This window comes from Paroedura picta, chromosome 18 (genome assembly GCF_049243985.1).
Source record: "Paroedura picta isolate Pp20150507F chromosome 18, Ppicta_v3.0, whole genome shotgun sequence".
In the NCBI taxonomy this organism is placed as follows: Eukaryota; Metazoa; Chordata; class Lepidosauria; order Squamata; family Gekkonidae; genus Paroedura; species Paroedura picta.
Window position 1 is genome coordinate 19058020 of NC_135386.1, and position 21152 is coordinate 19079171.

Genomic DNA, 21152 nt, shown 5'->3' on the forward strand with positions numbered 1-21152 from the left:
CCCTAGCCTCATCCTGGCGAAATGCTCTTCCAAATGAGATCCTGAGCCCTGCAAGAGCTCAGATGGCTCCACAGGGCTTGTTTCCACAAGGCTTATGGTTGAGGCCTCAAAGCATGGCTGAATTGAGCTGGCCTTCCTGCCAAAGCCCCATAGGGTCTGGTAAGAATCCTCTGCCCCCTGTCTCCTTCTTACTCGCCTCCGACGGCCGAGTAAGAGCTTCCCCATCCAGAGGTAGGCTACCTGCCAGGGCGCCACCTCTGAGCACAGCTGAAGCGCCCCCCACCGCCCGCTTCCTACGGCGCCAAGGGTATCTCTGAGCGCATGCAGAGTCCCCGCTTTCAACCCCCCTGGCGCGCAGACCTCTTGCCACGCCCACTGGGCTCGGGTAGGTGGAGCTACTGCCGGGCGGGAGCCTGCGCAGAAAGACCCTGCCCGCGCTCCCGATTGGCTGCCGTGACTCTGCCGGCTAGCCCCGCCCCTTGCGTGACACTAGCGGCGAGAGCGGAAGAGGCGGGGCTTAGTAAGCGCCCTGGGAAGGTGGCCGGTTGGGTGAGGGGTTCTGCGCATGCGCTGTTCATCTGAGCTGCACAACAGCCCCGCGAGGCCGGCTAGGCGGAAAGGTGTCTTCAGCCTCTTTGCAGCGGATTGGAGAGAAGGCGGCTGGCACTCCACGACCCCGCTGAAGGGCGTCGTCTCCATAGCTGGGAACCGAAGGCCCCCCAGTGTTCCCCCGCCCCGTATAAGAGCCTCCTGCCCCGCCCCAGGGTGCCATTCCCCGGCGGCCTCCCCCGACGGCCCAAGCCAAGGGGCGCGGAGGGCTGAGCCGGACGCCTGGCCGGTGAGAGCGCGGAAGAGGAAGCCTGAGACGTCGCCCAGGCCAATGGCCCTGAGCCGGCAGCGGGGCCCCGGGCACGTCGGAGCCACGGGAAGGCCCTCGGAGGCAGCAGCGCGCCCGCTCAGCGGCAGGCCGTGATATCGCCGTCACATGACGAGGAGGAGCGCGGGGGTGGTCCCAGCGAGGCCCAGGCCTGGCCCAGCAAGACATGATTCTCCCCCCCACACACACAAACAAACACACGCACCACCGCTCTGCTGAGCCCTTGCAAAGCCCCCCCCCCCCCCTATTGCTCTTGCAGCGCGGAACGCCTGCAGTCAGAGGCAGGGATCGGGGCACCCCTGCGCACTTGCAGCAGCAAAAGCGATGGTCCCTGCGGCACCCTCTTCCCCCTCCGGACAACTCTCCTCGGGAGAAGAGGGCTTGATGTTGAGGCAGAACCCCCCCCCCCCAATCTGTACGGTGGGTGCTGCCTCGACCGATCGAGCCTGAGCCGAGGGCGACGTGCTCAGATGACCATGCGGTTGGCGCTGGCAGGGGGAGACCGGCTCTCTGGAGGCTCCCCACGGGGGGGGGGGGCGGCTCTCTGGAGGCTCCTCCTGGCACAATAGACTGAGGCCGAAACCAAGCCGGCAACCGGTTGGGCTCTTCTAAAAGCTCAGGTGGCCCCAGTCTTTATGAGCCCAGCCAGCCAGTGGCCTTTTGCGCGCTCTGAAGCGTCCCACGGTCTTCAAGGGCTGCCCCAGGAAGGCACAGTGCAGTAGTCCAGCCGCAGGCGGTGCCACTGGTCTGGGTCTGAGCACCCGCTCCGCCCCCACCCCCCGCTGCCGCGGGCTGTCTTGCCAGGCTCCAACTTGGTCCGCCTTCCCCAGGCCATGGGCAGCCCACCCTGCACAGGGCTAGGGTGGGCTGAGCTGAGGGGGACATCCACTGAAGACGACGGGCAGGAGGGCGAAGGGAGGCCGGAGTTGGGGGTTCCCCCGCCCCGCCCATAGCGGGCCTGGCCATGGGCTGCGGGCCGCGGCGGCTATCGTGGGGCGGAGGGGAGGCCAGCCAAGTTGGCGAGGGAGAGGAAGTGGCGGAACAAAAGCGCGCTGATAAAAGGGCTGCTGCGGCGGCGCCTTCCCTTTCTTTCTTTCACTCGCTCCCTTTTTCCCGGCGCGGGGTGAGGAGGGGCTGTTTTGCATCCCTTCACGTCAGCCCTGCCTCGTTCCCTTCTTCCTTCCTTCCTCCCTTCCTGCCTTCCTTCCTTCCTGCTCGAGAGAGGGAGCGGAGCAGGGAGCGCGCCCAGCCCAGCCCAGCCGCGCCGAGGGCCGGATCGGCAGCCCCAGGAGGCCGGGCCGGCCAGGCCACGCTAGGCGCCCGGCCAGCCGGCCTCTCCCTGGCCCCCTCGCCGAGCCAGCCGCTTCGCCGGTCCTGGGTGAGTCAGCCCACCCTGCCCAGCCCGCTTCACTTCGCGGGGCCTGCGGGGAGTCCCGCCACAGCCCCGCGGGGCGCCCGCGGCGGGGAGAGGGAGGGCGGCTGGGCGGGCGGCAGGAGCCATGGCGCCCGGAGAGGGCGGAGACGGAGAGTGAGCGGGCGAACGGGGGAGGGAGGGACGGCGGACGGAGCGACGCGCGCGCCCCGCCGGCCTGCCTCTGCGGCTCGCCTGGCCCGGCTCCAGCGCCCGGCACGTGGGGGCGCACACGCCGCTCGGCCCCTGCGCGGGGGCACGAAGTTGGGCAGGGGGCACCGGCGGGGCGGGACCTGTTGCGGGGCGGGCAGGAGGGGGCGGCGGCGGCCAACTTTCCCGGGGACTCGTCGGCGGGTGGGGGCAGGAAGCGTCTGCCGGGGGTCCGATCCTTACGGGGCAGTCCGCCCGACTGGGTCCGGGAGCGCTGCGAACTGGGCGGCGTGGGAAAGCGTAGCTTTGGCCCGCCGGCGCTGGGCGAACTGGTCGGAGCGGCTGCCGCGGGGGGGGGGGGGTTCTGCGCGGCGGCGGCCGGGACAGGAGGCGCGAGAGGGAAAGGCTTGCCCCCCCCCCCATCAGCGGACGAAGGGCTAGACCGAGGGATGCCTGGCGTCTGTGCCTTCCCGCCCGGCGAGCGTCTGGCCCCCCTCCGGAAGGAGGTCGTCAGGAGACGAAGGAGGATGCAGACCGCCGAGCCAGGCCGACCCTGCATCCCGGGAAATAGCCCCCGTCCCCTCCCTCCCTCCCAATTCCCACCTAGGGAGGGGGAGGCTGGCCCAGCAGCCAGGCTTCCACCCAGGGAAGGCCACATCTCCTTTGGCGGCTGCTTAAGAAGCGCTCGGATGGGAGGACCACCAAGGTCCTGCCCAAAGGAGTCTCGGGAGGGCTTCGGATCGCCTGCCCTTCCTCCCCCACATCATCAGACACCCCATAACAGCCCCCTTCTGCTCCTCCTCTGCCTTGAAACACCCCTGAGCCTGGGGGGGGAGGCATGAGTCAGTTGTCGGAACAGGGGTGTTGCTTTTGGGCCAAGCGCATGCCCGCAACACCTTTCTGCTCCTGGCATCTGGGGGTGAAGCCGAGAGTGGCCGCAAGCCCTGGGCCTGGGAAGAGGCCGCGTTGCTCTTTTATTAGGCATGGAAATATTTTCTCTCATTGCTTGAGCTCTGCAAACTTGTCAGAGCAGTGGACGGCATAGTGAGGAGAGTGCTTGTGGGAGAGATGGCTCACAGCTGGGGGGAAGGGCTCCGTGGGGGGCATGAATCGCCAGAGGCCTGAGAATTGCACCCTTAGCTGGGAGCAGCTGAGAGCGGCCATAGCAGCAGGCAGAGCTGGTCTTGAAGCAGTAAAGTTTGGAGCTCAGACAGGGCACCCTGAAACCCAACAGTTCTATTAAAAGTATATATACGTTTTTGTGTGCAGACAGGCTTCTTCAGAGGTTCGGGTGAGTCTCCTCATTGGTCTGAAGCCACAGAACAAAATTTGAGTCCAGGCGCACCTTCAAGACCAACCAAGTTTGATTCTGGGTGTAAGATTTCCTGTGCATGTGCCCCTCCTGTGCATGTGCCCCAGAAAGCTTATCTCTTGATTCAGACTTTGTTGGTGCCCCTGGACTCCAACGGAGTGGCTGGAGAGACAAGTGTGGAGGTCCTGGGGTGGAAGGAAGGGCCTCTTCATCGAAAGATCTAAAGCCGTGGTTCTCAACCTGGAGGTCGGGACCCCTTTGGGGGTCGATCGACCCTTTCACAGGGGTTGCGGCAGGGCGAGCAGCTGGGCTGCCACTGTTGCTGCTTCTCCTGAAGGCGACCGCCAATTTCTATACAATTGATAACCAATTTATATAAATCATGACCAACAATGGATCTTCACGCCATTGGTCAGTTTCGGTTTAATTTCCATGAAAGATAATGTTATGATTGGGGGTCACCACAACACGAGGAACTGTATTAAAGGGTCATAGCATTAGGAAGGTTGAGAACCACTGATCTAAAGGCACACTCCTTGCCTCGAGGAAAGCACCTTATCCCTGTGCATTCCTTCCTTCCGGTTTGCACAAAAACAGGATGGGGAGAATTAATTTACTTATAAATGTTGCTTATTCTTTGCATATAATTATCACAAATCTTCTTCGGTCTCTCCTTTTGTTCAGTTTCTTCTGCCCCTACTCCGCGGTGCAATTGGGATAAATTCCCTGGGAATGCCTCCCCATCACACAAAAGACTGTCACCTGCTAACCTGATAGACAGGAAGAAGCACCCCTTGTCTTGGTGGGGGGAGGGGAGCCGGGGGTCGAGTGTGCAAACTTTCCCTCCTTTCCAGGGATCTCGAAGCCGGGGCGGAGGGTGTCCTGTTTGCAAATTTTGAAATACAACAGGTAAAGGGGGGGGGGGGGGAGTGTGCAACCCTGCCTTGCCTCTCTGCAGGCCACTCAATCCAGCCTCTTCCTCCAGGCTGCTTCACTTCCTGCATTGGAGCCGAGGGGAGATAGAATGCAGAAGTAAAAGTGCCGGAATCAGCAAGGTGAAGAGGTAGGAGGGGGGCAGGGTGGAGTTCCCTTTGCTCAGTCCTTGGGTCACAACAGGCTATTCACCCCACCCCACCCTGCCACCCACCCCTATGGATGTTAGCCAGGGGCCTGAATCCCCAAGGATCATCAGAGGTGCCACATTTGGCCCAATGGCCCATCTGCAACCCGTTGTGTCCTTTTAAATACAGTAATAAGAAGGCTCTGAGTCGCTCCAGAATGTTCGGCTTCCTCACAGAGTTGCCACAGCTATTTTTCAAAGCTGGATGAATTCAGAGTGTTCCTGTGAAATGTGTGTCGAGGGTCTTTGCTGCAAGGGCAAAGCATCTGGGATGACCCCCATGTCCCCCTCCCTCCCCAGGAAAAAAGGAGCCGCACTGCAGCGCCCCCCCCCCCAGGTGAACCGTAGCCAAAATGCAGAGGGGAGGAAGGTGCTCAGAAGGCTGCTTTCCTGACCCATCGGGGACTGCCCCGTGCCGGCCTGTGAGGCTGCTTCTGCAAGGGTGTCTCCCCTTCTGCCTTCTGGTCTCTGGACTGTTTTCCATTTGGGCAGGCCAGCTGCTCCCCCCCCTTTGCAGTTCTCTTACAGCTTCCGGGCCTTCTGCGAGGGCTGAGGGGTGGACCCCTTGCTCCCTTGTGATGCCCGGGGGTGATCAGGAGTATTTCCATGGGAGCTGAGAGCCAGTAGGGCGGCTGTTCTTGGGCTCTTTGAGAGGGGGGTTCTCTGTGCTCCTGAGGGACAGGAGTGAAGAGGAGGATGCAGAAGGACCGGAAAGACCAGTCTCTCCTTGGAGCTGCTTCCTTCCTGGCTGAGGCTGAGCGAAGGATGTTCTCTCCTGTTTTGGACTCCGCCTTCACTGATTCACTGCGTTTTGCAAGCCCCTTGGCAAGAGTCCTTTCCCTAAGAATAGCCCTTGCTAAACTGTGAGTGGCAATTATTGGCCAGAGGGTAGACGCAGAAGTGCCAGGTGGGTCTCAGCTCTGGATTTGTTTTCAAGACGGTGGCTGGCAGGCTCTGTTGGGTGTGTGTTGTCTGTCCGTTTGAAAACTTGGTAGTGACCTATAAATGGGGAGGGTGCGACAAGGCAGTGATGCTACATTCAGCATGTTTCCATGGCCCTGAGTGGTTGTGTCTGACTGGCAGCTTCTCTTCCGGTGACCCCTTAGCTCTGCTCAAAGATGCACTTTCTCCTGCATGGGCTGTGAAGGATTTGTTCTTTTCTTGTTTTGGCAATGAGATGATGCCATTCAGCTTTCAGGCCAAAAACCAGATTTCAGGGTCTTGCAAACTCCTAGAGAGGCGTGACTTATCGAAGGCTGGACTTTCACATTCCACTGCAGTCGGATAGGAACCAAAGGACTCCACCGTTTTGGCGCTGTCATAGAGGCATTCTCATGGTTCAGGATTTTGAAACGGGCTTCCTTGGGTGGGGAGCAGTAGGTATTACCAACATCCCCATACTGAAGAGCCAAAGGCCGATATATATGCTATGTTATTCAACAGAGGATTATATCCTCTTTAGGTTGAATTTCACAATTTGGATATTCACGATATTTACATTCAAAGGACAACCATTGAGGGAAATTTCCAGTTGAAAACAGGACATATCTAGAAACCATTCTGGTTGGATCCTACACAATTAATAAACAAACAAGAACGAAGGACCTTTATTTATTCTGTAATAGTTTTAGTAACATCACTAGTACCCTTGGGATAAGTTTTTTCTTTCTCTTACTGGCCGGCCCTCAGGCATTTCTGGGTGATGGGCGCAGCATTATGGGCCTTCCAATTTTGCCTCAAATAATTGTACTCTGGAAGAATGAAGGCCCAATAACCCAAAAGGCATGGGGCATTATGGATTATGGGGGTAGCCATGTTGGTCTGAAGAAGTAGAACAAATTGTGAATCCAGTGGCACCTTTAAAACCAACCAAGTTTAATTCTTGGTAGAACCTTTTGTGTGCATGCATGTTATCTGGAGCAGTGTGCATGTGCATGCGAGCTTCTCCCCAGACTAAAACTTGATTGGTCTGAAAGGTGCCCCTGGACTCACACTTGGTTTTGTGGGCATTATGGAGCATGGAGCTCTGGCATTGCGTTGTGGTCCTCGGAAGGGGTTGCCGGAAGGACAGCTTTCCAGTGAGCAGGGGTCAGTAGTTGCTTATGTATTTTAAGTATTTGAAATACTTTCTCCCTTGCAAAACTCAAGGCAGCTGACTATAAATAAAACATTCTTTAAAATGAATTAAAAACCATAGTATAGTCCAACGACAATTTAAAAACTCCAATTAGGAGTACCAATAACTAATTTAGAGGCAGTCCCAGATAGAACTGTGTGTTTGGAATCCCTTTCAGGCGACCGAGCTGGTGACGGTCTCTCCCCAAAGTGCTGGCATTCAGCAGCAAATTGTCCAAGCCTGCATGCCAGGTCTCCTTCGCAAGTTGGCACCCGTCATTCCACCATCCCAGGTTCTTGGAGGGGGACAAGGGAGGATTCTGGGCAGCAGCCTGCTCACCCTTCCACACAGACCAGGAAGAGAGAGGGGGGCCTTACCAGTTAACCCAGCAGTCCTCTACAGGGAGCCAGAAATTATTCTGGAAGGTGGGGAGGCCAGCCGGATGAGCCAGTGAGGATGGGAGCTGCCGTATCGAGCCGTTAAAGTGAGGGTGGAACATCTTCCTTCTCCTTGGGGTATCACTGAGGCCTCCCCCCATGATGGAGAGATTTCAGGGGGAGCCACCTGCTCTGAGCTTGGCCTTCGTGGATGTTGCTTCTCAGATCCTGGAATCGCTGCCCAACTGTTTATAAGACAGAGCATTTCCCATATTTAGGGTCTGAGTCTTGTCTCCAGGAGAAGCTGTAGAGCGGGCTTTCATTTGTCGGTGGTGTGTTTGTGTGTGTGTGTGTGTGGGGGGGGGGGGTGGTCCTTAAAAATGGCTTAGTCTCTCCTTCGGCCAGATTTATTTCCCTGCCTGGCTGAGAACCCTCTCTCCTTCCCCCCTTTTCCTACTCCCCTCCCCCTGAAGAAAGAGGGGAATGGAAGAGAGGAGAAAGAGTGGCCGTTGTGATTGGCGCACCCTGTGAAGCAGGGGTCATTGTGTGGGGCTGCTCATTCTTTTCAAGGTGCCCCCCCTCCCTCGCCCCCCCCCCATCCACGCTGGGTACGCTGGAAGCATTCTCTCTTTTCAGAGCTGTTCTGCCCCCCTTCCCCCTCTCCTTTATTTTTCATCCCTTTTCATTCTGTTTCTCTCCACCCCCTTGAGGCTCCAGTTCTTTCTCTTTCCTCCTTCCTCTATTCAGTTCCTTCCCCCCCTCCTTTGAATAGCTTTTCTATTTTCAGAGCGGACAGGGAACATGAAGGAAGAGAAGTCATTTATGCAAGGAGGAACTTGAAAGTCCCTCTCTCCCCCTTTCTTCCCATTTATTTCAGCAAAAATAAAAATCTTTTTGAAGGCAGAGGAGGAGAGCTGTCTTTGAGCAGAACCTCTCAAGATGGCCCAGCGCCTCTTCCCTCGCCAGGCCCACCTCGGCTCCAAGGGCATTTGTGTCCCTCCCCCTCCCGGAAGGGGCTCCATCCCCCACCCCACTGCCTCCGCAGCCAATTTGGCTCCCGTTCAGTTGCTTTCCACTGTTAAAGAAACCACCAGGAAATTCACTTGCAGATCTTTAGCCTGGCCCCCAGATGGTGTCCTCCTGCCCCAAATGGTGCCTGCTTCTCCCAATTCCCCTGCAGAGGCACTCTGCAGAGGGACCCTGGTGCTTTGGGCTGGGCGTTGGGTGGGGTAGAGACAGGAGTCGGGAGAAGAAGCCCCTGGATGGCCCTGCCTGGTCACTCGGCTGCTTGGGGCATCCCTGCCCACATCCTGTGTGGTGATTCTGTCCCCAGGGCAGCAACAAGCAAGCACAGGTGAGGGGTGGGCTGTCTTCAGGTTGTTTCTGCTTGGCTTGTATGTCATACTATGTCTAGGGGGGACTGGGGTTGCTGGCATCATAGGGGTGGATGGGGAGGCTCAGCCAGCTTGATGGGTGAATCTGTTCCCTTCACCTTGCAGACACTGAGATGTGCGTTGCTTAAAGGGCTGGCTACTTCTCTTTAGTCCTGTTAATTAGAAATGAGTAATTAGACCACTTCTGGTAAATCACCCTGCTCTGTTCTTTACGGTGACCTGTGAGCCAGTTCCCAGGTCTGGGATTTGGGTGAGAAAACAGCCAAAGTTGTGATAGAGTGGGGCTATCCTGTGAGAGCTGCCTTACCTGAGCCCCCCCATCCCTTCCCCCCCCCAGGCTGGGCTCTTGGAAAACAGAGCCTGACCCAGTAGGGGTGACTTGGGGCCCTCCTGGGGTGGGGCCTGGGTAGGCCCCTGGGGAGCAGGGACACCCTGGCTGGGGGCTGCTGCATTAGCCTGACCAGGGGGGGGGTCGGTTGCATGGGTACATACGAAGAAGAGGTGGGCTCCTTTGCTGGAGGGCCCCCCCTGGAAGTGGAGAAGAGCACTGATGGGGGGACAAAGGAGGCTGGAGGAGGGCCCGCACACCAGGCCTGGGTAGGCTTCCTGGAGGGCCGGCAAGAGGGGAGGAAGACAGAAGGGAGAGCCAGTTGATGGAGGAGAAAGGAGAGAGATAAAGAGGCAGAGAGGAGAGGACCGCCTGGCGTTGCTAAGGAAACGGAAAGAATGAGCGAGGCAGAGAGGCGAAGGAGAGAGGGAGGGGGCTCCGAGAATGAAGAGGGTTGGGGGTCACAAAGGGAACCCCCTGCTGCAGCACTGCCGTTTGGGGCCAGGCCCTGCTGAGCCGGCTGCTGGGAGGGGGGGGGGCTGCTTGTGCCTGGCTGATCTTTGGCTGGACATTGCGGGGGGGGGGGGGGGAGGCCAAGTGGTCTCCTCTGCCAGGTAAGCTGTCTTGAACTAGGCTTGGAGAGCCTGGCCCCCTGCCCTCCTTGTGGGTCCTGGGATCCAGGAGGGGCTCCTGCAGGGCAGGCCATGCCCCCACCACCACCACCACTGCCCAAGGCTGCAGAGGGTGCCTTGGAGAGGCCGGCTTACCTCCAGCTAGGGCACAGTTGGCTTAGTGGCTGGGGAGGGTAAGCCTCTGCTCTTCGGAGCTGGGGCTTGGGGGGAGAGTCTCATCTCTGCTGAGAGCACAGGCTGCTGCTAGCAATCCCCACACTATGGCAGCATCTGGAACTTGGGGTCTCTTTCTCACCTGGAGCCCTGGGCTTGCAGGTTTGCTCACGGATCATTGGGAGTTTCCCATTTCCATGGAGTTTTGTTTACCTGGTGCAGGAGTGCCTCATCTAAAAAGTCCTTCTCCAAGGCTGAGACTGTGGCGAAAGAGGCACAGTGCTGGGAGGCCTGGGAATTTCTCACACACACAATTTTTAAAAGCCCTAACTATTTGGCCCAAAGATGAGTTCTGTGGACCCAAAGCTTGCTGGTGATTTGAGGGATTCTGGTTGGCCTTAGAAAGACCCAGCGTGACCAAAGTTTTCAGGGCTACAGGAGCTTACCTGGGAGGCTGCTGGTTTTACAATGACCTCTTTGACTGCCGCCCCAAAATGTTGCTGCCCCTTTGCTGAGATTCTGGGGCTGACTGCTCCCCACCCTGGTTTTTGCAGGCGCAGAAGCGGTGCCAGACGGCGTGCACCATGGATGGCTTTGCTGACTCGGGGACGCAGACGGAGGCCGTGGTGGTCTTGTCTCTGGCCCAGGCCGCGGTCCTGGGCTTGGTGGCTGAGAACGAGTTGTTTGGGGCCACGGTCAGCCCAGGAGGCATCTTCCCAGGACTGGCCCCTGAGCTGGGAGACACTGCGGTGGTGGAGCCGGAGCAGCCGGGCGGGGGCTGCCCCCCAGAGAGCGAGAGCCGAGGCCAGGGGGACATGCCTGAGGAGGAGGGGCTGGAGGGAGAGGCCCTCTTTGGCAAACATGCCCGGCGGAGGAAGCGGCCCCCGGTGAGGCTGGTGCCCAAGGTGAAGCATGAGCAGGGCGAAGCGGAGCAGAGCGAGCCAGAGCCTGAGGCGGCCGCCCTCAACAAAGACCCGGAAGAGCTAGCCTGCGACCCCCCTGCGGGCGCAGAAGAACCCTGTTCCGACCCAGCTGTCCAGAGCAGTGCCACCAAAATGATCGACCTCAGCACCTTCAGCCGGAAGCCACGGCGCCTGCGGCCCCTGCGCAGACCCCCACGCCATGAACTCTCCCCCGGGGAGCTGAAGGAGAGCCTCCCGAGCCCCCCTCCGGCCCCCGTCCCTGCGAGTGTGGGGGAAGCCCTGCCCGGTGCCTACGACGGCTTCCAGGCTCCCGGGCCGGCCTTGAGCCACGTGGAGCAGCAGGCGCCAGACTCGCCCCCCGAGCAGCAGGAGCTCAGCCAGCCGGCCTTCGCCTGGGCAGACCCCCTGGACCTGGAGGCGGAGCCCGCTGGCGAGCACAGCAAGAAGGCCCAGCTGGACCGGCTGGACATCAACGTCCAGATCGACGACTCCTACCTGGTGGAGAAGCGCTGGCAGTGCCGCCTCTGCGAGAAGTCCTACACCTCCAAGTACAACCTGGTGACTCATATCCTGGGCCACAACGGCGTGAAGCCCCATTCCTGCCCGCACTGCGGCAAGCTCTTCAAGCAGCCCAGCCACCTGCAGACCCACCTGCTCACCCACCAGGGCACCCGGCCCCACAAGTGCCAGGTCTGCCACAAGGCCTTCACCCAGACCAGCCACCTCAAGCGTCACATGCTCCTCCACTCCGACATCAAGCCCTACAGCTGCCGCTTCTGCGGCCGGGGCTTCGCCTACCCCAGCGAGCTGAAGGCCCACGAGGGCAAGCACGAGAGCGGGCGCTGCCACGTCTGCGTGGAGTGCGGCCTGGACTTCTCCACCCTGCCGCAGCTCAAGCGCCACCTGGCCTCCCACCAGGGGCCCACCCTCTACCCCTGCCCGGACTGCAGCAAGGCCTTCCACTACCGCAGCCAGCTGCAGAACCACCTCCTCAAGCACCAGGACGTGCGCCCCTTCGTCTGCACCGAGTGCGGCATGGAGTTCAGCCAGGTCCACCACCTCAAGCAGCACTCCCTCACCCACAAGGTACGGGGGGCACGGGGAGGCGCTATAGGCTGCCCTATAGAAAGGCGGAATGGTTGGGCCTAAGAGGGGGCTGCAGCAGGAGGCCTGGAACAGGCAGGCCGCTGGGGCTGTCCTGCCAGGGGAGGGCAAGGACCGTCTCTGCCGCCCCCTAAGTAGAGCTGTGGCCTCCACAGGGCGGTCCGCCCATGTCCTTTCTGCCTGCGGAGGGGAGGCAGAGTGGTCCTGGGTCCCAGCGGCTGCCTGTCCCCAACTGCAGGGCGTGAAAGAGTTCAAGTGTGACGTGTGTGGCCGGGAGTTCACGCTGCAGGCCAACATGAAGCGGCACATGCTGATCCACACCAGCGTCCGCCCCTACCAGTGCCACATCTGCTTCAAGACCTTTGTGCAGAAACAGACCCTCAAGACCCACATGATTGTGCACTCGCCTGTCAAGCCCTTCAAGTGCAAGGTAGGGGGCTGGGCGGGGAGGGCTGCCCATGGAGGCCCCCAGCCCGCCAAGGACAACCTGGTCCCCCTTGGAATCTCGTCCCTGCGACCTGGATGGGACTTGAACTCGGGTCTCAGATCGGTCCTGGAGGAGCTGGGGGTTAGCCGAGGCCCCTGCTGGCCCGTCAGAGGCAAGCCTGGGCTCCACTTCCGTTCCCTCCCCTCTCCCAGGTGTGCGGGAAGTCTTTCAACCGCATGTACAACCTCCTGGGCCACATGCACCTGCACGCGGGCAGCAAGCCCTTCAAGTGCCCTTACTGCTCCAGCAAGTTCAACCTGAAGGGCAATCTCAGTCGCCACATGAAGGTCAAGCATGGCGTGATGGACGTCAGCCTGGACAGCCAAGGTAGGAGCGGCTGCTCTTCCCCCTGCAGGCCACCCTGGGGCTTGCCGGCCGAAGGCTAGCCTGGTTCCATGGGGTGGGGTGCTTTATGGCTTATCCTCTCCCCCCTTCCCCTGCAGATCCCATGCTGGAGCTGACCAGCGGGGACCACCCAGACCTGGACGGGCAGCAGGAGATGGAGGATTACGAGGACGAGGAGAATGCGTACGAGTATGGGGTCGGGGGGAACCCCACCAACGAGTCGGCCTTGGCGGAGCAGGCCATGAAGGAAATGGCCTATTATAGCATGCTGTAGAGTGGGGAGGGTGGGCTGTGGAAGGAGCCCCCGGTGCTGGGCTCCCGCTCTTTTCTCTCGCTGGGGGGGCACCTTTGTCCGGCTGTCCTGCAGTCTGTGGCCACAGAACACAAGCCGCAGGCAGATGTGGGCAGCTGTGGAGGCTTCAGCACTCCTGCGTGTTCCTCTCCGTCCCCTGGGTCAGGGCCTGGAGCTCTCCCTATCAACTACCTCTGTCCCACACCAAAAAAAGAAATTGAACTAGGGCAGGGGGCTTGCCCCAAAGACTTGTGGTGTGAGAGCCTACCCTCGCCCCTTTGCTGGCAGAACAGCGTAGCCTCCCCCCTTTGCTGCCGCTTGGTCAAGTTGCAGCACCATCTCCCCCCCCCCCCCCCCGGTGTGCATAGATCTACTGTGTTTATTTTCCTGTTCTGAAGAAATTCAGCAATAAATGAATATTCTTTGGCTGATGGAAGTGACTTGGGGGGGGGGGGCATTGCAGGACGCAACAAGGGCTTGAGAACTAGTTTTTAATTGCTACCCCAAGGCCCAAATGACAGTACATAAATTACAGCACAAAACTATCACCTTCATCACCATCCCATCGCCGCCCCCCCCCCCCATCTTCCCTTGTCAGCAGCTGCAAGGGACGGAAGGGTCTTCTTGGGACGGCTACGAAGGGCTTTTAAAATCGACCCAAAATGTTTCCCTGGTCGAAGAGCAACTGGAGCTTGTTCTGTTAGAAATGAGGTAACCAGGATTCCTCGTCACGCCCCCCCCCCCCCCCCACTACTGCTTTCCCAGGGCTCGATCCAGGTTGTTCTTGATGGCATCAAGGAAGTCCGTGGTGTTCACAAAGTGCTCGTTCAACTTCACGCTGGAAGCACACAAGGGGTTGGGAGGGCAGGGCAGGTCAGGGAGGAGGCACAGGAGACAAGCTCTCTCCTCCCCCAAGCCCCACAATGGAGCCCCGCCCCCGCCCCCCCGTGTTGCCACAGACTTACTTGCTCAGTCCGTGGATGCAGCCGGCCAGGTCCTTCGTCATGGTCCCCGACTCCACGGTCTCAACGCATACCCTCTCCAAGGTCTGGGCAAACCTAAGGGGCAGGCAGGGTAGAAAGAAAGGGCAGTAGCACCCACTGCTTGGAGCAAGGGAGGAAAGGGCCGTTCCGACCCCCCCCCCCACCCACGACTTCCACTTGCAGCGCCTGACCCAGCTGGGATCTGGGCCCTACCCTCCTCTTGTGCTCTGCGTGTGCTGAGCTTTCCCCCTGCGTGCCCAGAGAACCCCTCGGTGCTGACGTGGGCCTGCCCCTGTCCCCAGCAAGCCCCTCTTCCTGCAGCAGCTGTGCAGCCCTGCAGGTCGTGTCCTCACTTGATGAGGTCCGGGTTGGTGTCCAGTTTGCCCCGGTGCTCCAGGCCCCGGGTCCAGGCGAAGATGCTGGCAATGGGGTTGGTGCTGGTGGGGTTGCCCTACAAGGAAGATGGTGAGGGGGAGAGAAGATGCCCTGAGTGCCCGGGGAAAGATCTCCCCCCCCCACCCCCCAGGCTGTCCTGCCCGTGGCTGCGATGCACAGCGCCAGCCCACCTTCTGGTGCTCCCGGTAGTGGCGCGTGACTGTGCCGTGGGCAGCCTCGGCCTCTATGGTCTTCCCGTCGGGGCAGACAAGGACAGAAGTCATCAAGCCCAGCGAGCCAAATCCTAGAACGAGAGCCCGACCGGCTGAGAGGACCCTGCAGCCTCCTCCTCCAGCTGGGATTCAGGCCCACCGCAAGGGCCGGGTCCCTCCACAGTAAAATCCAAGGGTTCATCCGGGGAAGCGGCTGACGTTGGGCCGGCAAAGTCACATTCGCCCTGCAGCCCCCGTCGCAAGGGAGCCAGGCGAGCGCCTACCCTCCACACGCCCTCCAGCATCGTACCTTGGGCCAAAATGTCAGACTGGACGTCCCCGTCGTAGTTCTTGCACGCCCAGACAAAGCCCCCCACCGACTTCAGCACCTGGGCCACCATGTCATCAATCAGCCGGTGCTCGTACCAGATCCGGAGCTTGTCAAAGTCGGTCTTGTAGTGCCTGCCGGGGACGGGGACAGGGGGGGGGGGATGAGAGGGTCTCTTGTGGCAGCAGCAGGTTGTGCTGCTCTCAATACTGGCCCATCGGCTTTGCTGTCTGTATGGGGGGCGGAGGGGGGTTGTGGCCATTTTATTGTGACCCCCTCAGGGATGCTGCAGAGGCTTTGAGTAAGTGCTGGACCGGGCCACGCCATGGGAAGGGCTGGCCCAACCCCACAACAAGAGACCCCTGAGCGGGGTCAAGGGCCACTCACCGGTCAAAGATCTCCTGGAAGATGTCCTTGAAGCGCCCGTCGTAGGCCTTCAGGATGGTGTTCTTGGTGCTCAGGTAGAGAGGCCATTTCTTTTGGATGGCGTATTGGAAGCAGCTGTGAGCAAAGCCTGAAATGGACTGCAAGGGGTGGGCGGGCGGAGCCCTTCAGTGCCTGTTGCTGGGGAAGCAAGCCAGCCCCCCCAGCCTCCCCCCCCCTGGAAGCCTCCCAGCAGAGCGGAGGGGCTCAGGGCACAATTCCTCCGCTATGGGGGAAGCCCAGTGGCCACCCCAGCAAGGCTCAGATGCAAGACTGGCCTTGTCAAAGGCTGGACACAGCACCAGGGGTGAGCTCACCTCGTCAGTGTTGTACATCCCCATGCCGACACCCCCGCCAGGGAAGTTGTACACCTCCCACTCCTTGACGCCGCTGCCGTCCTTGGGGGTGAACACCATCTTAAACGCCCCAGGCTTGTCCACAACAAAATCCGTGGCTTTGTACTGCAAACAGAGCCCCAGAGATTAGGACCCCCGCCCACTCCAGAGGCTGCCCTCTACCTCAGCCCACCCCAATCAGCTCCATCTGCCCTCTACCATCTCCCCCCCCCCCAATCGCTGCCTGTCCCCAAGGCTGTCTTTGTACCCACAACTCACTTCTCTTTTCCTTCGTCCCTCTGGAATATTGTGCAGAATGTGAACCCCAGAGAATCTCTGCTCCCGCAAATGAGTCCCTGACCTACTCAGGGGCCAAGGGCACAGTCTCGGGGCCATCTCTAGGGGCCAGATTCCAGCCACTTCTCTTGACCCTGCCTCCTTTAATTAATGCCAAAAGTTCTGCAGAAATCCAGATATTAGGCTCCGGAGGAATGGCCAGAACAAGATGAGTTGGTGCAATGGAGCCGCTCTGCATCCCTTGATCAGCACATTATTTTGGCTGGCGTGGGCCGACTGATGCAGGGACCCCCATCCCTAGGAAGGTTATAACAACACAAGTGCCAAGACATGGGGGGGAGAGGCAGACCAGCCTACTCCTGACCCACCAAATGGTACATGAGGTGGGGGAACATCTTCACATGGGTGCACTCTATGTCCCATCCTGTTCCCAAACCACAAACCGGTTTCCTCTGCCTCTGGTCAACCAACAATCTTGTGCTCACCTGGAGCAGGTACACTTCCCCACTGGTCCACTCCCCGCCCGCCCTTCCACCTACCTGGTCTCCGTGGGCGTGTCTGCCAATGGTGATTGGCTTTGTCCAACCTGGGACCAGGCGAGGGATATTCTTGCAGATGATTGGCTCTCTAAAGACTGTCCCGCCCAGGATGTTCCTGATGGTGCCATTGGGGCTCTTCCACATCTTCTTCAGCTTGAACTCTAGGGAGAGGGGAGGGAGAGGGGAGGAAGGGAGGCCCGGTGCCCATCCCTCCCAGACCAGCAGCAGGAGGAAGCAGGCTGATCCAGGAAGGGTGGCAGAAACGCCAGAGGTGAGAGCACTTAGCTCTCCTCCCAGTGCAAGCTGCCTGTGCACCCCCACCTTCTCCGCCTACCTTCCACGCGTGCCTCGTCAGGAGTGATGGTGGCACACTTGACAGCCACGCTGTACTTCTGAGTGGCCAGGGCCGAGTCGATGGTGACCTGGTCATCCGTCTGGTCCCGATGGGGCAGGCCGAGGTCAAAGTACTTCAGCTGAACATCCACGTTGGGCAGGATCAACTGCAAGGGATCCAGGAGAGATCAGCAGGCCATCCACCCACAGCAGTGGGCTCACTGACCCACCGGTCTCGGGTCGTCTGGCCACAGACTGTTTGGAGATACCAGGCTACCAATGATAGTGGCTCACCCTGCACCAGCTTGCTTATACAATCAGAAAATATTTTTAGTTTCTTGCACAATTCACACACACACACACACACCACCTCCAATGGCATTTCTGTGGTGGGAGATGACATATTCCCTGCAGTTCCCAAAGGACACCGCAACACCTGAGGTGCCCTGTAGTGGCTCCGTCCATCAAGGTCAGTGCAGGGGCTCCGGAAGAGCCCTTTCCCTTCCCCGACTCCCTGACCCTTTCAACTGGAGATGCTGCTGGGGATTGAACCCGGGATCTACCACTGAGCCACACAGGGAGAAAGGGGAGAATGCCCCGTCCCACCTATGGGCTGTCAAGGTCACAGCTGGGCTGCATTCGAGGCCCACCCAACACCCCTTTGATACGTTGAGATGTCCAGAAAGGGCAACAGAGAAACCTTCCCTCTTCAGCCCACTCAAGTAAACGTTTCCCATAACACTCCTCTCTCTGGGGAGGCCCAGCCCAAAGTGACCCTGCCCCCATCTCAGACGGCCACATCACCATTCCATGTAGCAGCACCCACAGGGAAAGAGTCACTGGTGGAACCAAAGGACCCCTGATGTGTGACAGTGCTGAGAAACACAACCTCCCTGCCAGGAAGGATTAGTGCACAGGCTGGAAAGAAAACTGCCAGTCCAGCCGCACGGGGAAGACTGGTGGGCAGGCAATGCGCTGCGTATGGGGAGGTACCTGCTACTTTTGCCCCTGCCTCTGCCTTCCCTCCAACCGCCAGAAACTTACTTCTTGGGGCTGCAGGATCTACGCAGAGGGACAGATGTTTGGCCCCGCGAGGGCACGGGGTAAGGGAGGGAATGAGACCCACGCCTCAAAGGAGCCGCGCTGGAGGAAGAGGAAGGAGGGGTGCCAACCTTTACCTTTACCTGACCCCAACCCACACAACAGGGCGGTATAGAAGTATGATTAATAAATAAATAAATAAACATCTCCACTGGGCTCCCCTTCTCCCAACAGGTCCTACACCCCTGGAAGGACAGCAAGCACAGAGGAAATCCATGCAGGAAATAACGGAATCCCTACAACTCCATGGGTCCAAGCAAGACACTGCAGAGCGGGGAAAAGTGCAGGGCCCGCCAGGAGTCAGTCTGAAGAAAGCCAGAAAGCGGGAGGGGAGGGAGGCATTCATGGCATTCATGGCATTACGCACAGAGTGGGACAGTGCAGGGGGGGAGGGGCACCCAGGGCCAGCAGGAAAGCTTTTCCTCGGGGAGTAAGCTAATTGTGAGATGCATTGCCAGCTGACACAGGGACAGCCAAGCACATACACCGCTTCCAAGGACACCTTCCGAGAGGTGAGGCCCACCCATTGCCACGGGCCCTGGTGGCCAAAGGGAATCTTGGGAAGCAAACCTCCCAATCCCAGCACAGGAGCAGGGTCAGGAGGTGGCTCCGGCCTCCGGGCCCTGTTTATTTGACCCTGCAAGAGATTGCAACACTGCCCCCTGGACTGAATTCCCCCCTCCTGGTCTACCCCCGCAGAGAACTTCTCGCCACTTTGCTGCCTGGAAGGGGCACTGAGTTCAAATCCTCTCGCTACCTTCTCCTTGATGAAAGCCCAAATGATGCGTGTCATTTCGTCTCCATCCATCTCCACCACGGGATTGGCCACCTTGATCCTTTGATCGGCATCTGTGGAAGGAGATTCAGGGTGCTGAAGCAGGAGCCCCCATGCAAAGCTTCCCCGAGACTCGGGCCTTTCCTGCCAGCACTGCAAGGGGGCATGGAGTGCCAAGAGGCCCCCCAGACAGCAGAGTCCACCGGACAGCAACTGGGGTGCGGGTGCACATGGACCCAAGGAGGGCATGGAAACTTCCTGGGACGAATGCAGTGGTCTGGCACACAGCCCCCCACCGGGGAGTTCCAGCAGGTCTTGTGTCCAGCCCCCACGCGGGGGGGGGGGGGGGTGAAAAACCATGGGCTGCCTGGGGAGGCATAGCCTGTAGGGAGCCTGGTGCAGCCCGGGGGCTCCTGCTTGCCTGCCGCCCCTGAGCCGCTTCCTCCCACCTCCCACCCCCCCCACCCGGGAAACGGGGCAGGCCTGCAAGCCTCAGCGGGGGGTGCTCCCTCCAGGCGGGAGGCTGGCACCCCTCCAGCAGCTTCACCGGCCCACGGTGTGCCTGCGGCAGAGCCAGAGAGGCGCCCGCCAGAAGGGAAGGCGAGCGGAGGGCTGCAGGGCGGCCGGCGGGGAACTCTGCTGGGCAGTCCCGGGACCGTCCAGCGCCGGCGGGCCGAGCGACAAGGTCACGCGTAGAGGTCACTGGGGGCGCGCGGCCCGCTCGCCTCCGCCATGTCTCTCCGCAGCCGGCGCGCCAGGGGCTGGGGGAGAGCTGCGGGCCGCGGGGCCGCGCACGGAAGCAGCCCCTTCCCCGGCCTGTCCCAGCTCGAAGCTCCGTTCTCCCCCCCCCCCCCCTTTGGCGGCCGAGCGCGGCCAGGCCCCGCAGCGGGCAGCGCTAAATATAGCCCCGGGCCGGGCGCGGCAGAGGCCGGCGTGGCTGGCCGCGGGAGCTCCGGGCCAAGGCGCGCGTCCGCCCCTCCCTGCCTCGCTCCCTGCCGGCCTGCCTGCCGGGGCACTCACAGTGGCGGCGCGGCGGGCCGTGAGCGCTGAGCGGCGGGAGCAGCGCGGCAGGAGAGCGGCCCCAGGCGGCGCGGGCCACGGCGGGCAGGGCGGTTGCGCGGAGGGCCATTGCGCGGCTGGCAGGCTGGCTGGCTGGCTGGCGGAGGAGGGAGGCGAGCGCGGCGGCGGCAGCAGCAGCAGCAGCAGCGAGGAAGGGCGAGAGAGGGAGGGAGGGAGAGGGCCGGCCAGGCAGAGGGAGCCGCCCCCGCCCGCCGGGGAAGCCGGCCGGCCGCCCTGCCCCCGAGCCCTCCCCGGGGCGGGGCAGCGGACCGACGGCACGGCGTGGAGAGCGCGCAGGGGCAGCCGGGCCAGACGCCTCCGCCTCCCCGCCGGTCGGCCACGTGCGCCTTTGTTCCTGGGGCTCGGCCGCCGGCCCCGGAGCCCGCCCTGGCGCCGCCTGCCGCAGAGAGCCCGCCGCCGGAGGCAGGCTGCTCGGATCGCCTCGCCGGCAGGGCCAAGGCCGGACGCCTCCGCTCCTGCTGCTGATAAGAAGCGTCAACAGCCAGGGGAGGCAAAGGGCACCGGCGGCCGCCGCGCTACTGCTTGCCCGCCTGCGCCCGAAGGGAGCTCGCAGGCCGCTGCCTAGGCCGGCATTCAGCGTCGGGGCCCAGAGAGTCCCAAAACGCCCTGCAGTTTTTTTTTTTTTGGGGGGGGGGCTAGTGTACCCTGCAGGCATCCCCGCACTTTGCCTGCCTCTTGGCCCCTGGCCTGGTGCTGTCCCCGGACAGAGAGGAGCCTGTGGGCCTCCAGCTCCCAGGATGGCTACCTCTGTGGGGTGGGGAGTGGGGCCAAGGGAGGGCTGGCTGCCCCCATCCCTGTGCCAACTGGAGCAAAGGCAAGGGCCCAGGAGGCAGAGCTTCCCCTTCAGTGTCCTCGTGGGTAGCACTGCCCAGCTTGCGTCAACCCCAAGCTCCCACGTGCACCCAAGGGGGGAGGCCCTCTTTGCAGATTCACCTGTGGAAGGGGGCTGTGTGAAGCTGACAAAGTTCACAGAGAGACAAACAGCCATAAAGAAGTTATGCTTTAACCAGTGTGAACAAACAACTTAAGGAAAGGCATCTCACCCTCCACTTGCCCTTGGCATCCAGCTCCCTGCAAGCCACTGGCTCACCTCTTGCCCCTGGTGGTGAAGGAGGAGCCTAATTTTAAAGGCAGCTTTTGCACACAGATTGGCTTGGCTCTGAAGCAAAGTGCTTGAAAGATCGGCAGTTTTTCTCCAACTGGACTGTCTCTGTCTGGCCTCCGACCTAGTCATGCCTCAGAAATGCCCGTGTTCTCTTCTCTTGTCCACTACTGAAGAGGTTTTCTTGCAGGGAGAGGACTGCCCCCTTCAGAATGGGGCAGGGGGTCCGTTCAGTAGAGGTGGAACTG

General features: G+C 60.6%; 2 protein-coding genes across 5 annotated transcripts; one reads left to right on the top strand and one right to left on the bottom strand.

Moving 5' to 3' along the window:
* The first annotated feature begins 1665 nt into the window (after positions 1 to 1665).
* Positions 1666 to 13449, top strand: ZNF710 (zinc finger protein 710). 4 transcript variants are annotated; one of them, XM_077317238.1, is made up of 6 exons: positions 2099 to 2255; positions 4736 to 4813; positions 10425 to 11879; positions 12136 to 12327; positions 12537 to 12711; positions 12828 to 13449. In XM_077317238.1, the coding sequence occupies exons 3-6, from the start codon at positions 10455 to 10457 to the stop codon at positions 13001 to 13003; spliced, it is 1968 nt and encodes a 655-aa protein (XP_077173353.1). In that variant the 5' UTR covers positions 2099 to 2255; positions 4736 to 4813; positions 10425 to 10454; the 3' UTR covers positions 13004 to 13449. The 4 variants fall into 4 exon arrangements, with proteins under 4 accessions (XP_077173352.1, XP_077173353.1, XP_077173354.1 ...); XM_077317239.1 differs by having other exon boundaries at positions 2103 to 2255; positions 4736 to 4805; XM_077317237.1 differs by lacking the exon at positions 4736 to 4813 and having other exon boundaries at positions 1666 to 2255.
* A 49-nt stretch (positions 13450 to 13498) lies between these two features.
* IDH2 (isocitrate dehydrogenase (NADP(+)) 2) lies at positions 13499 to 20041 on the bottom strand. Its single transcript, XM_077317241.1, has 11 exons — positions 19743 to 20041; positions 18705 to 18796; positions 16848 to 17013; positions 16514 to 16674; positions 15660 to 15803; positions 15307 to 15443; positions 14902 to 15053; positions 14571 to 14683; positions 14358 to 14455; positions 13987 to 14079; positions 13499 to 13859 (listed from the first exon to the last, which is right to left on the bottom strand). Exons 1-11 carry the CDS (start codon positions 19849 to 19851, stop codon positions 13772 to 13774), a joined length of 1353 nt encoding a protein of 450 aa, XP_077173356.1. The 5' UTR covers positions 19852 to 20041; the 3' UTR covers positions 13499 to 13771.
* Between the last annotated feature and the right edge of the window lie 1111 nt (positions 20042 to 21152).

Bases quoted from the DNA above. Each gene is read 5' to 3' on its own strand.
- ZNF710 (XM_077317237.1), top strand. From the start codon at position 1,842: ATGGGCTGCGGGCCGCGGCGGCTATCGTGGGGCGGAGGGGAGGCCAGC. The intron at 12,328-12,536 runs GTAGGGGGCTGG...CCCCTCTCCCAG, and splicing joins TCAAGCCCTTCAAGTGCAAG to GTGTGCGGGAAGTCTTTCAA. The intron at 12,712-12,827 runs GTAGGAGCGGCT...CTTCCCCTGCAG, and splicing joins CGTCAGCCTGGACAGCCAAG to ATCCCATGCTGGAGCTGACC.
- IDH2 (XM_077317241.1), bottom strand. From the start codon at position 19,851: ATGGCCCTCCGCGCAACCGCCCTGCCCGCCGTGGCCCGCGCCGCCTGG. The intron at 16,675-16,847 runs GTAGGCGGAGAA...CCCTCTCCCTAG, and splicing joins TGACGAGGCACGCGTGGAAG to AGTTCAAGCTGAAGAAGATG. The intron at 14,456-14,570 runs GTGGGCTGGCGC...TCTTCCTTGTAG, and splicing joins ACTACCGGGAGCACCAGAAG to GGCAACCCCACCAGCACCAA.